The 12,514-nt window shown below is 35.0% G+C and overlaps 1 protein-coding gene across 6 annotated transcripts in view; it reads right to left on the bottom strand.

Annotated features, from left to right (window-relative positions):
* Positions 1 to 12,514, bottom strand: part of USP53 (ubiquitin specific peptidase 53) — a 38,527-nt gene that overhangs the window by 4,353 nt on the left and 21,660 nt on the right. For all 6 annotated transcript variants that reach the window (XM_080591611.1, XM_080591612.1, XM_080591610.1 and 3 more), the window contains 5 exons: positions 12,320 to 12,469; positions 11,125 to 11,268; positions 10,161 to 10,893; positions 6,771 to 6,844; positions 578 to 677 (listed from right to left, as the gene is read on the bottom strand). In XM_080591611.1, coding sequence (XP_080447737.1) covers positions 578 to 677; positions 6,771 to 6,844; positions 10,161 to 10,893; positions 11,125 to 11,268; positions 12,320 to 12,469 — 1,201 coding nt within the window. The remainder of the gene's footprint in view (positions 1 to 577; positions 678 to 6,770; positions 6,845 to 10,160; positions 10,894 to 11,124; positions 11,269 to 12,319; positions 12,470 to 12,514) is intronic.

Raw genomic sequence — 12,514 nt, forward strand, 5'->3', positions numbered from 1 at the left:
GAGTCATAATAAAGAAATTCCTTCAAGATACAGGACTGTATCAAGTATGAATTTGGTTTTCTTCTAAGCATCCTTGTGATTTGGGCTTATAATTCCATTTTTCAAATGCTAGGTGTTACTTCGGGGAGCTAAACTTGCATTTTGATTCTTGATTTTCAAGAGGTTCTGAGCACTTACAGTTCAAATCAGAAACAACAGGTATACTGCAGCAGCTTCTAAACAGACAATACCCCCTTCCTGGTTATTGCATTAACCACAAAATTGGTTAACCAATACTTGTTATATAATACAATTTCAAAACAAAAATATTAAAACCCATTGCTCCAGTAAGATGGCTTAAACTACATAAATTTGGTTCCATCCACTAAATAACAGAAACTCATTTTTTTTCCAAGAGCAAAGCTTTTATCCTTATAAATTACATAAAATGCAAGAGGCATTTTCTGTCAAAAAGTTTTAATACCTTAACTTCTTTAATTATACTTTAACAATACTTAATATTGATTACTATCACATTACAGAATTATTTTTTTTTTTAAATAATACTACATAGTAAATTAATACTAGTATTAGTTACCTCTTTACTGGAGGACTGGGCACCTGCAAATGTAATTCTGTTGGGAAATTAACGTGAGGTTTGTAGTTAGCTTCTGAACTGATGGGGTCCTTCCTCAATTCTGGGGGTGGAAAAATATTTTAAAATAAGCAGAAATACAGTCCAACTCCTTTGTGATTTCTTAGAGGTTATACACAAACAAAACACAACAAAACAAGAAATTTAATTCTTGTCAAGATCTGACAGAAGTCAAAATAACATTTTTGGAAAAAATTCTTCACAGAAGATCACATCTTATATTCATCCACAGTAATCTGAAGGAAATGTTCTCTCTCTTTTTTAAATGTTGCCAGAAAAGAGGTAATTATCACAATTTTGTTCACAATCCTATAGAGATGTTTTCAAAATTCATTTAATCTAATTACAAATACATTTTTCAAAAATAGTTTTTAATGAAAGCACCTTTATTCAGATATCCAAAATAAATTTTGTAATAATATATTACTACTTTTGAATTTTCACATGACTTATTAACAAATCAGAATGTATACTGTAAGAGTGGGGTTTTGCTTGTGTTTTGTTTCTTTGTTTGAGAAATGCATTATGCATCCTTGAAACATTTAAAAAATGCTAGAACTGTTACTTCTCCTACAATAACTGTACAGTTTGCAGAGATATGAAGCAGACAGAGAGCATTATCACTCACATGCCCTAAGCACACAACGTAAGAGTGCTCGGGCCAGCAGTACTACACACACTCTAAGAAGCTCCTTCTATTCACAGACAAAAGCAAAGAATTTTTCTCTAAAAATACACAATTTCTGAACAAAGCAGCTCCTAGTTAACAGTGAATAAAAGAAGCATTGAAGAATCCATGTTGACACCACACAGAAGAAAACACACTCTTGGCAAGTGACAAGCAATGGTCTTTCTGTTGGAAGATAGTTACTGTAAGTCTTCCTAATGCAATAATTGGTCCATTATAACCAGTCACCTGCTCTGCAGTCAATCAAAAGTTGTATTTTGTAAATGTATGGACTATATCCATACAACTACTTTGCTTATTTCAGAAAAAATGGCAATGTACTTCACAAAAGGCAGCCTACACTGCCTGAATTCCAGTGGAATGATCTGATTCAGCAGGCAGTACTAATTTACCCTGTCAGAAATTAGCTAACATAGGCTGTCCTCTTTTTATCAGCAAAAGCTATAAAAATTTGGTATCTATTCTTAACTGATGTAATCTTACTAAGTTTTTTTTTTTTTAATATATTATTTGCATGTTTTATTTTCCCCAGTTTTAAAGCCTTGGAAGCATTCTTTTGACTCATGAACTCATTTTTGACTTGAGTCAAAAACCCAACAGAGAAGAACTAAACTAAAAACTTTGGGGCAATGCTGGAGATTTACTTCAAGGGTCAGTATGTGCCCTATCTTTTAGCAGATAAAAGATTAAAGAAGTTAAATCTTTGACAAAGACACAGGTTGTAGAGGCTAAAAAGGCATATACCTGAAGAGACAAAGCCTTCAATACAGCTTTCCTTCGAGCCTTGAAACTAAAAAAAATTCTTGCTATTCCAGCATGGTAAACAGTACCACAACCCTAGAAAGAACACTTATGTGAAAACATGGTTACTGAATGCGCCCTTGTGACACTGGCAAGGGTCAAGTGACTAACCTGAAAGGAAGTTCGAAACTTCTCCAGCAGGCCATGACATCAGAGATAACTAACACTGAGGTAATCAAATAGAAAACATTTCATTCTGCTACAGATTTTAATGAACTATAAATCACTTTACTGAGAAAAGCACAGGCTCTGTCACATTAATTCCTGTGAATCATTTTCAGTTCAGTATTTAATCATAGACCCGTCTTCAGCATACAGTCTAGGAATAAATTAGTCAATTTAATTTTCTAGATTAACTGTGTCTGTAGCTAATGTTTTTAGCTTTAAGTCTTTGAATATACAGGTTTTTATACAAGAGCATTCCTACTTAAAAATCACATACAAATTGACCATACAACTGCTCTTTAATTCCAAAACCCGACTGATGTGAAGTGCATTCCAAGCCAAACTCTGAGGGAATTTAGCACGTCAAGTCCTTCCAAAAGGCAGTATCATAAATCTGTCAGGAGGAGGCAGCAAAGGGTAGTAAACTGTTTCTTTAGCATGCCCATGGCACACTCAACCAAAGCTGCTCAGCAATACCAGGTGATCTGTCTTCAGAATTCCAGCTAACTTAAAAATAGACGTGTTATTTTCTCTTCTGCTGACATGAGATCCATGCAAGGTTAAAACCAGGCACAGGCTCTATAGGGAATTTTGGCTCCAGATTCTTTGCAAACCCAAATATGGGACACATGAGCACTGTGCTCAGAGGCAGACTGACAACCTTATCATAACCTCTAAGCAGCTTACCAATAAGTAAAGGTAGCTCTGGTCTCTCAAATACAAACCAATCTTAAAAGATTTATCAACAGCAGTTTTCACAGCTGAATAGCCAATCTAGATTTGTAAAAAGACTAACACCCATTCTATAGCCAACAAGTAAAGCAAAAGTTTTTTCCTCTAATGACTTAATTTACATATACAGAACATTTGCACAATTCTGCAATGCCCAATTTCTGTACATTAAAAAAAAAAAATCAAATTCTTACTAATGTTTTAGCTGCATGTTTCCTGTAGTTTTGATTTCCTGATGAGTGTTTTTTATTGGTTTATTTTTTTTAAGTTGCCAATAAGAATGTCCTGTGGTAAATTCTTCTCCCTGAACACAGACTTTTTCTGTGTTCAGCTGAAATCACAGATGAACTTACTGGAAGCTTTGGAAATGTGGAACAAAAACAGTCCCAGAAAAGAAGGTAAACACATTATAATTTGTTTTAAAAATACTGTATTTTTAAAAATATATAAAAAATCATTTTATTGAATAAACTCTCCTTTTAGAGCAACATGCAGTTGTAAAACTTTTATTATATACTTTTTAGCACATTTTTTTTCCTTAGTTTTTAACATCCAGGCAAAATGAAAATACAGTTCTACTTTTTTTTTTTTTTAAATACTTGCACACGTGAGAGCTTAAGCAAGTTTTGAAGTGGAACAACTGTTACCAGAGAATATCAACTGTTATCCTCCCTTCATTATGATCTGCCCTTCCTATCAAGTTTATTGGGTCTTTGTTTTAAAATCTGAACCTTAACCTTTGCTTCGTTGCTTTTAAATTTCAAACTTCTTACATTCATAAAGTGAACAACAGAAATGAGAGTGCTTAAAATTTCAACCTTTGAGGGTTATTTGACTGCATTTGGAAACCTTTACAGTTTAGGATTTAGTTCTGAGGGTTTTTATTTGTCTTTCATCTGTCATTTATAGACACTCCAGAAAGACATTTGTTTGTTTCTGATTTGCATTAAGGAAAGTAAGTAGCTGTATGCTTCAATTCACTACTCAGTTCTTCAAACAAAATAGTCATATAGACTTACTGCATCAGAAAGGTTAACAACTGGATTTTCCCTTAGAAGCACATTTTAAATATTACTATAAATATATGTTTTTCCTAGGATGATATGTTTTCTTTTTCAGAAGTATGGTTTTCTGAAGTCACAAAGAATTAAAGGCAACCTGGGGATTGTTTCCATATTCACAAGAGCTTCTGAATGATTCAAGATTTCGGTTGAAATTGTCTCATACTAGTGACCTCAACAACTATTAACAGAAAAACCTCTGGATTTACGATATTAAAAACACCACTCTGCAAATGCAATGCAATTCTTTTCAAATGGAACGAATTATTAACTTAAGGCATTGATGCTGAGCACATCTTTTTTATTATCATTTAAATGAAGTCACTGAACAGGTAGCTTTTATCATTGCATCTTAAACAAGATTCCATAAAGCATTCAGCCCATTTGAATTACCATTTTATTTGACTGAACGGATAGTTCAAAAAGTACTCTGAACTTTGAAAAAAATAAAATCTAGAAAATACGGCTTCTAGGTTTAATTGCTGGCCATGTGGGACACTTGCTTTAGCGCAAGTTATCTACTGCTTACAAGTAGTGAAAGAAGCAGCCATTTGATCTACATAACCACTGTGTGATACGTTACTATCTTTAAAATGCTCTAACAATAAGTTTATTTTTGTAAGTCAAGGACAGAATTCCTGAACCACTGAACAGTAGCCTAATTCAGCTCCTGTTAAAATCGGGAACTGGCAAAGCACAGTTACGCAAACAGTGGGCATAATTAAAAGTTCATGGTTATTTTCCCAAGAAGAGACAAGAAGTTATTTTTTCAAGTTGCCAGGAGCAGCTAACAAACATTTCCTATGTTTTGTTCCTCTCTCAGAAAGGACTAGATATTTCCTTGTTAAAGTATCATTTTCTAGGAATCTATATAATGTTTACCTACCAGTTCTAGTTGTGGTCACAATACTCAGAACCATAATATAAGGCAATAAAACTGGTACCTGTAAATGACTACTACTGTTTTTCCTAAAGGTGTTCTGACACTTTTTACACAAGCAAGAAACCTATGTCTAAATCTTTAACCTTGGCCATGTACATAATCAAATTCTTCAGATTTCTTTTCAGCCCATTTATCATTTACAGTAAAAGTGGTTTTCCAAAACTCGCACACGTGAAAACTTCACATTTAATTTAGAATTATATATGGTTTTGTTACAAAACTACTCAAAAATTAGTGAAACAGAATTACTGAAAAGATGGGAATTTTACACCAATGCTTTATGACAATTATGTTTTATGATAACTGTGAGGATCACTTGGAATAGGTAACAGTTTTGAAGAAATATTTGTAACGTGATCAAAGTTTTAAATATAATCAAGTACAGTACACAGTAATCTCCAGAGAATACTTAGCAATAAATTGAAACATTGTTTGAACCCAACTATTTCTCATTCTGACAGCGTTTTTTGTATTTTCACTAGTGGCTTTTTTTCCTTTTTTGCTACCCCAGTGTTTATATACTTTCTTCCACTGGTAATGATAAAAAACAGTTATACTACAGAACTACAGTAGAAAAAATATCATACAAAACTAGATCTTTGCATTCCATGCCAAATTGGGTTTGAGGGCTTTTGTTTTTGTCAAAATGAAAAAAAAAGAAAAAACACCAAATTAGTTCTCTTTTTACAACCAAAAACTAATTGGAGTAACAATAACAAAGGGATGTGGCGAATGCATCACCTCTCTCAAATTTAAGTCTTAGAAGAATCTGTAGTGTACAATTCTCTGAAAAGTAGTATGATATCTATAAAAAAAATCAAACATTTCCTGGGGAAGTGTCTTAATATTTATTGCACCTCTTTGTACAAGCACTATTCCATTGTTCCAGCAACAGTAGATAATGATTTTGGCTGGCCTCATGCTGACCTATAATATTTATATGCCACGGCATTTATAAAAACCCAGCAGACATATTAGTATGTAAAAGGAAGTAGATTTCCTTATTACAAGTTGTTTCTTCCTGATATTGCTTCTTATCTTGAAGAAAGAGAAATGGTACCATAGCATACCCAGACATTTAAAAAAAAATCTTCCTTAGTATCCACTAAGAACACTCATGGAAATGGTTTTTTTTTTTGGAAAACACAGGGAATGAACAAAAGAACTGCATTTTCTTTTGACTTTTTTTGGGGGCGGGGGGGGGGGGGCGAGAGGGGGCATGGGAGATGGGCACAGTTGCTAAAAAAACATTAAATGGAGAAATACGTTCTCAAGCAGAATACAAGCAAAAGAAAATGAGATTCACATTTAACCATTTGCATTGGATTAAAAAGAAAATACTGATTAAAGGCAGTGAAAATGAATTACACTGAATGCCTTATATGCCAGCATAATGTCATCCAAAAATCATGAATACTGGTAAAAACTTGTGTTTCTGGTGCTTGTACAGGGAACCTACACCAGCCAGTAGCAGTTACACACTGGCACAAAACAGCCATCAACTCCATGCAAATTTTCTTGACCTAGGTACAGACAACATTACGTGTTGCCATTAAAATGATAACTTTTATACATTTTTCACTTTTATGAAATATCATGACAAATTTGCAGCAACATTATAAAATAAAAAAAAACCAGAAATCTATCCATCTCTTATGTGATATCAGTATGTTAGTATTACAATTTTGGTATATGTAAATTATTTCTAGAAAGCTTCTAATTCTTTATACAAGTTAAAATTCTTACCGTAAAAATTTCTGTTCTGCTGGGATACGGAATGTAACACATTTTCAGCTTTTCTGGTTGACAGGTTCTGCTCACTGTAAAATAAACACACACATAATTTGAAAGGTTCAACTCCTGCCATGTGATCACAAACATTACTTCCTTGAATGCATACAAGCATAAAAATTTTGCCTGTGTGAAACTTTGGTGCTTGTTATCATTACTGTCACATTTTTGACTAAAACGCTTTACAGAAGATACATAAAATAGCGAAGGTGGCACTTGAATACTTTTAACACACCTAACATGCATGATAGGCTGCAATGACGCAGATGAATTTAGGATGAACTGCATCCTTTAACACGGACAGTTGAAAAACATACAGTTTGTGAGGCTGGTGTATCCGTTTGTTCTGAAGATTGCACATGCCCTCTCATCCCAGCCCCACTGTAGAGGAGCAGGATGTCCACTATGCAATGCAGAAATAATCAAGACAATTTGTTATGTAGTATCACCTCGGTCTGCTTAATAAAGAGCTGATTTCCAAAGCTATCAACAACTTAACAGAGATGTGTCACTAGTGAGAAAAGAATACAAACTGCACTTTTTCCTCACCGCAAATAAAAACTTCAGAAAATTTTTAAAGAGTGCATACTAACAGAGATCACTGAGAAAGCACAACTGTTTAGAATATCATTTTTCTAGAGGAATAGATGATACTGGTCACATGATTCCATTTATTTGATTTTTTTCCCAATAATTACCACTTAGTGCAGCAAAAGAAAACTACCAATGTGGTAGTCTATTCCTATTTATCATCACTATCACCCATGTCCAAAACAAATTTTCAGTGCTAGTAGGTTACACCTTGATTATTTCAAAGTGAAACACCTATGCAGCAGCATCTATGAGAAGCTTGAATTCAGTGCAGAAATCTCTCAGCATTTTAAATACGTGAAACTTGTTAGCTAACATTCTAGCTTGTCTGTTTTCCTAGTTTCACATTTTGCTATTTATTGTTTTTATATTCATACTTTGTTGTAACAACAAAACTGATATTGACACTTGGTCTCTCACTTTTTCCTCAAACTGGAAGAAAACCAGAAGATAACAGTCACAGATGCAAGTGGAAAATTCAGCAGAGTTGTTAACTTTTGCTGTTCTAGTTAAGCAAAAAGTGTGCCTTACCAACCCTGACAGGGAGCTGACAAACACCCTGCTATTTCCTTCCTTCCCCCAAAGTAAAGCAGAGAAGATACATGGTGACAACTTTGCTATAAAAGACTCTTGTTATTGAAAGGACAGGAAAGTAAGAAAAACAGTGAAAGAAAAAGGCAGAAGGAACGTAAAAGGCAGGAAAACAAAAGTCATTTTTTTTCCACCTTGTCAAATAATTCAAGTAATTCCTTTGGATTCTGGTACTGATACTGCCAGTCAATTCTAAATACCAATCACATAAAATCTTTCGGAAGATTTTATTGGTCTAAAGTTTTATTGGTCACCCAATAAAACTGGAAAGTCCCAAGAAATCATGTGTATTTGGATAACGTATATTCTTTCTTTGACAAAAGGTTAAACAACAGTGTAAGCAGATTCCTAATGATTCAAGTTATTTACATTTATAAAAGTCTCTCATAAAAAAATACAAGGAATATTTGGTCGTCTCATTAAGTTACCTACTGGAGGACATATAAAAAAACATGGTTAAACTGTAGAAATCACTGTTCAAGGTAACTGTAGACACCACAATTAAAAACATGGTTTAAAGGGGCTGTACATGCATTTATTTGTATAATTATTCAAATATTCATATTTATTCATATCATTATTCAAATAAAGCCCATGAGGGTTTTGCATGGTGCAGTTCTGTTTAGTTGGCTGGGAGGTAAAGGAGCAGAGAGAGTGGTGAACAGATAAAGCATGGAATAAAAGTGTTTTAATTGGAAGTGGATACCACAGTCTCAGTCTCCCGTTCGGAAAGTCCATAAAACAGCCAGGTACACTAGGATCAGAAGAATACACCTCCCAAATACCACCATTTTTATCCTCTTTACTCTCTCCATAAGCACCTGCTGCTGGCTACTGGTGCAGACTGAAAGAACTCCAGATGAACCTTTGGTCCTGTCTTGGTAAGGCCATTTTTTTTGGCCTTATTTATAACTTCTGTATGCCAAATAAAATAATTCCCTAGGAAACTGAGAACTAAGCAAATGATTGTTTTTGCTTTCTTGCAGTACCAAAATAATCAGAGACATTTTATTTCACCCAGAAGGTGAATTCTGAATGTTTTAAATTAAAATTTTGCTTTGATAACTTTCTACATGCTTTGTGAAATACATTTTAAATTTTGCATCTCTACTTAGAGAAGTCAGAGCAGTTTCGTTCTTTGCACCTGCCACTCCCTTCCCCAGTAAGAAAAAAAAAACAGATGAAAACACGTATCCAAATCATGCTCAAATCTAGCAATCATTTGTGAATAAGCTTGGTCTAATAACTGTGCTTTTCCATTTTATGGATATAAACAAAATTCAGAATAAGAACATATAGATTCTAGTAGGAATGAATTTCTACATACAGTTTAAGACACACAATGCTGAAAACTGCATGCAGAAGGTTGACAACTTTATCTCACAGCACCATAGAATCATTTAAGTTGGAAGGGAGCTCAGGAGATCATCTAGTCCAACCCCCTGCTCAAGCAGGGTCAGCCAGAACAGGCACTGCTCAGGACCACATTCAGCCGCGTTAGGAGCATCTCTGCAGATGGAGACTCCAAAACCTCTCTGGACAGCATACTTGTTACTGCAATTCTTAGAAAGTTCAGTAAAATTTGGCTACTAACCATTCTTTTTTTTAAGCCAGTTTTAGTAATTTTACACTTCTCAGCAAAGATTTCAAACATCTCAACCAATTATCAAATGACCAATATACCTTAGGTGTTCTAGAAATCTAAATTTCAGAACAATGACTAGAAACAATACACAAGAGTCATCTACTGCCATTCCCATCTTTTCAGTAGGGGCCTGTCCATACAACTATTACAGATACGATTTGTACGGACAGTTCTATTCCATTGCAGGTAGCAAGTTACCCACAGCTTGAAACCCCTGTAATTAAAAAGTTGTAGCAATTATTTGAAATTAACACACCCTGCCCCTCAGCAGGGCTTCAAAGCTCTGGCTCAGCACCTTCCAAACAGAACTGAATACTGTTGAAGCCTCAGAGTGAAGGTAATATAAGACTCATATTTGCACTCATATTTCTAGATATATTGCTAGTTTTCTACATACATAGCCCAAAGACGTAAAGTTCCAGAAGTATACTTACTTGATTGTATATGGAACAACACACGAACATAGTAATTTATTTTTCTGTACAATCTATAGAAGTTCTTAAGAGAACTAGCATTACCTGCAGGAAGTGCCATCTTTAACGTTCTTGACCTCAGCTGGATTGATTCCTTCAGTAACAGGAGAGTCTGGATTTGCAGATCCATTGCTGATATGGTCACTGCTTTCATAACCAGATTCTGTTCTCTGGATCTGCCAGTTATCACCATGGATTTTTCTCTCTGCAAAGCCTTTGATTTTTTCAGCATTGCCTTTTCCCTCTGAATCCAAAGAGCTTCTACTTCCTGTATCCTGTTTCGTTTCATCTTCATATATAGTCATTAAACATTTCTGGATTTGGTTCTCTTTCGGCCAATGGTGAAAGCTCCGTTCTTTTTCATGTTTAGATTTACTGTTCGGAGTTGCCTTGTGCTTCGGGCTATGCTGTTTCTTCTCAGTCTCACTGAAAATGCTGTCTACATTTAGCGTCTCTCGCATGGGTTTCCAGCCTTTACTTCTGCTTCTGCTGCTGATGATACTTGCTTTGTCTCTAGAGTCTTGACTGCAGTCTGTATCATAGCCAGTGACACCATCAGTCCGGGTCCTAACCATCGGTTTCTCCCCAGCTGTAAAAGCTTCTGTTTTATTTGTTCCAAGCACCGGTACAGAAAGCTTTGCTTGGTGCGGTACACTGTCATGCTTATACGGTCCTCTTCCCTGGCTGCTGTATATGCGCTGATCAGTGCATTGTCTAAGTCCATTCCCAACTGGAGGAGATCCTGACTTAAAATTGGAACGATCTTCCCCAGTTAAATCTGGTAAGAAGGAAGAGGGAGAAAAAAAAAGCTGCATTAAAGTTCTCACAAATAATTTAACATACAACAAATAATATAACAAATATTATCACAGTTCATATTTTTCTTATATTATCTCAAATTCAGTACATGTTTCAGAACACTGCAAACTGAAAAACAAAGAAGAAAAAAAATCTTGGTGCTAAAACCTGTCTAAACCATTGATTCTCTGGTCATATTTTTAAAGTGTACCTCTTTGTCTCCCAGACTCTTTTCTTGGTCCTCTGTCAGCATCTTTTCGTAAAGATGAGAAGTTTTTCATATCAGCAGCTTTCTGAGCACACTCTCTGGATATGTCCTTTAGCCTGTCCTTTTGATCATTGTAAACTAACTTAGCTGCAAAAAATATATATTTTGCCAATTATCATTAATAAAAACTTACTCATGATCAAAATACACAATTGTATTTATGTACCATAACATTTATATTTTATCATTAACACTACTTAAAAAGATTAATGAATTATAAACCACAGATTCTTAAGAAAACAGAAGATGTATAGCATACATGTACGAGCATACAGATATCTCCAAGCAGTCCACTAAAGAGCGCTAATGAAAGCAACCAAAGCAGCATTACCTCAGGCATGTCTTAAAGGCGTGTCTTGTTAAGACTGAATACTCAAGCTATTTTCAAAGCACATACTATTTACCTCGACTTTTATGAATTATACTACAAAATTAATCCAAGTTTAACCTTGTCTAAATGTGAAGTGCTATTTTTTACTAAAACAGCAGTCACTGCTTAAGAACAACAAATTCCCCTTTTGGGTCATCACCTCATCAAAAAAAGTTATCAAGATGTGCATTCTGAAGTTTGATAAGGTTTAGCAATTCAACACTGAAAGACAGAAGGGAAACATCTCTCAAGTAAGAGAAGCCAACATCTCTCCCAGTATGGGAAGTTTGTAGCAAATGCACAGACACATAAGACAGCAGTCACTCCCCAGTATTGCTGCTTAAATAATTTTTGGTTGGTTGGTTTTGGAAGCCTGGTTTACTGACAGAATAGATTGTAAAATAGGTTAAAGGTGCCTTTTAAAAAAAATAATAATAATAAAAAAGTATTTTTCCCCCCAAACATAAACATCAGTTAATATACAGGATTAAAAATAATACCGCACATCACAATACTGTTGGGAAACAGTGTTCCACCAAACAGCCAATGACTTGCAGAGCCACATGCTCTACCAGATCAAATCGGTTTCAACTTTCTAATGAGCTTTTTAACTGACAATATGACTGGAAGGTATGAAGTTGTTGGAGAAAAGGATGCAGGCCTCAAGCAGCACTTTAGTACAGGAAGTATGAGGGATAGTTACGGCACCAATGTAAATATTTCATAATAAGCCACATATTGGGGTTGGGGGGGGAGGGAGGTACATACCTGGACCTCTACCGCCACTAGCCTGAATGTGGCTTCTGCTGAAGGCTGAATTATCTGGCTGAAGTTTTTTATTACTCCTTTGACTAGCGGAGTCTCCAATTCCATTCTCTTTCAAGTGGTCTGACTTAGGAGCAGAATGCTTCTCAAACCCTAACAAACAACATATCTATCTTTAGAATTACAGGCTTCCTAATT

Source organism: Anser brachyrhynchus (genome assembly GCF_964034855.1).
Source record: "Anser brachyrhynchus genome assembly, chromosome: 4".
In the NCBI taxonomy this organism is placed as follows: domain Eukaryota; kingdom Metazoa; phylum Chordata; class Aves; order Anseriformes; family Anatidae; genus Anser; species Anser brachyrhynchus.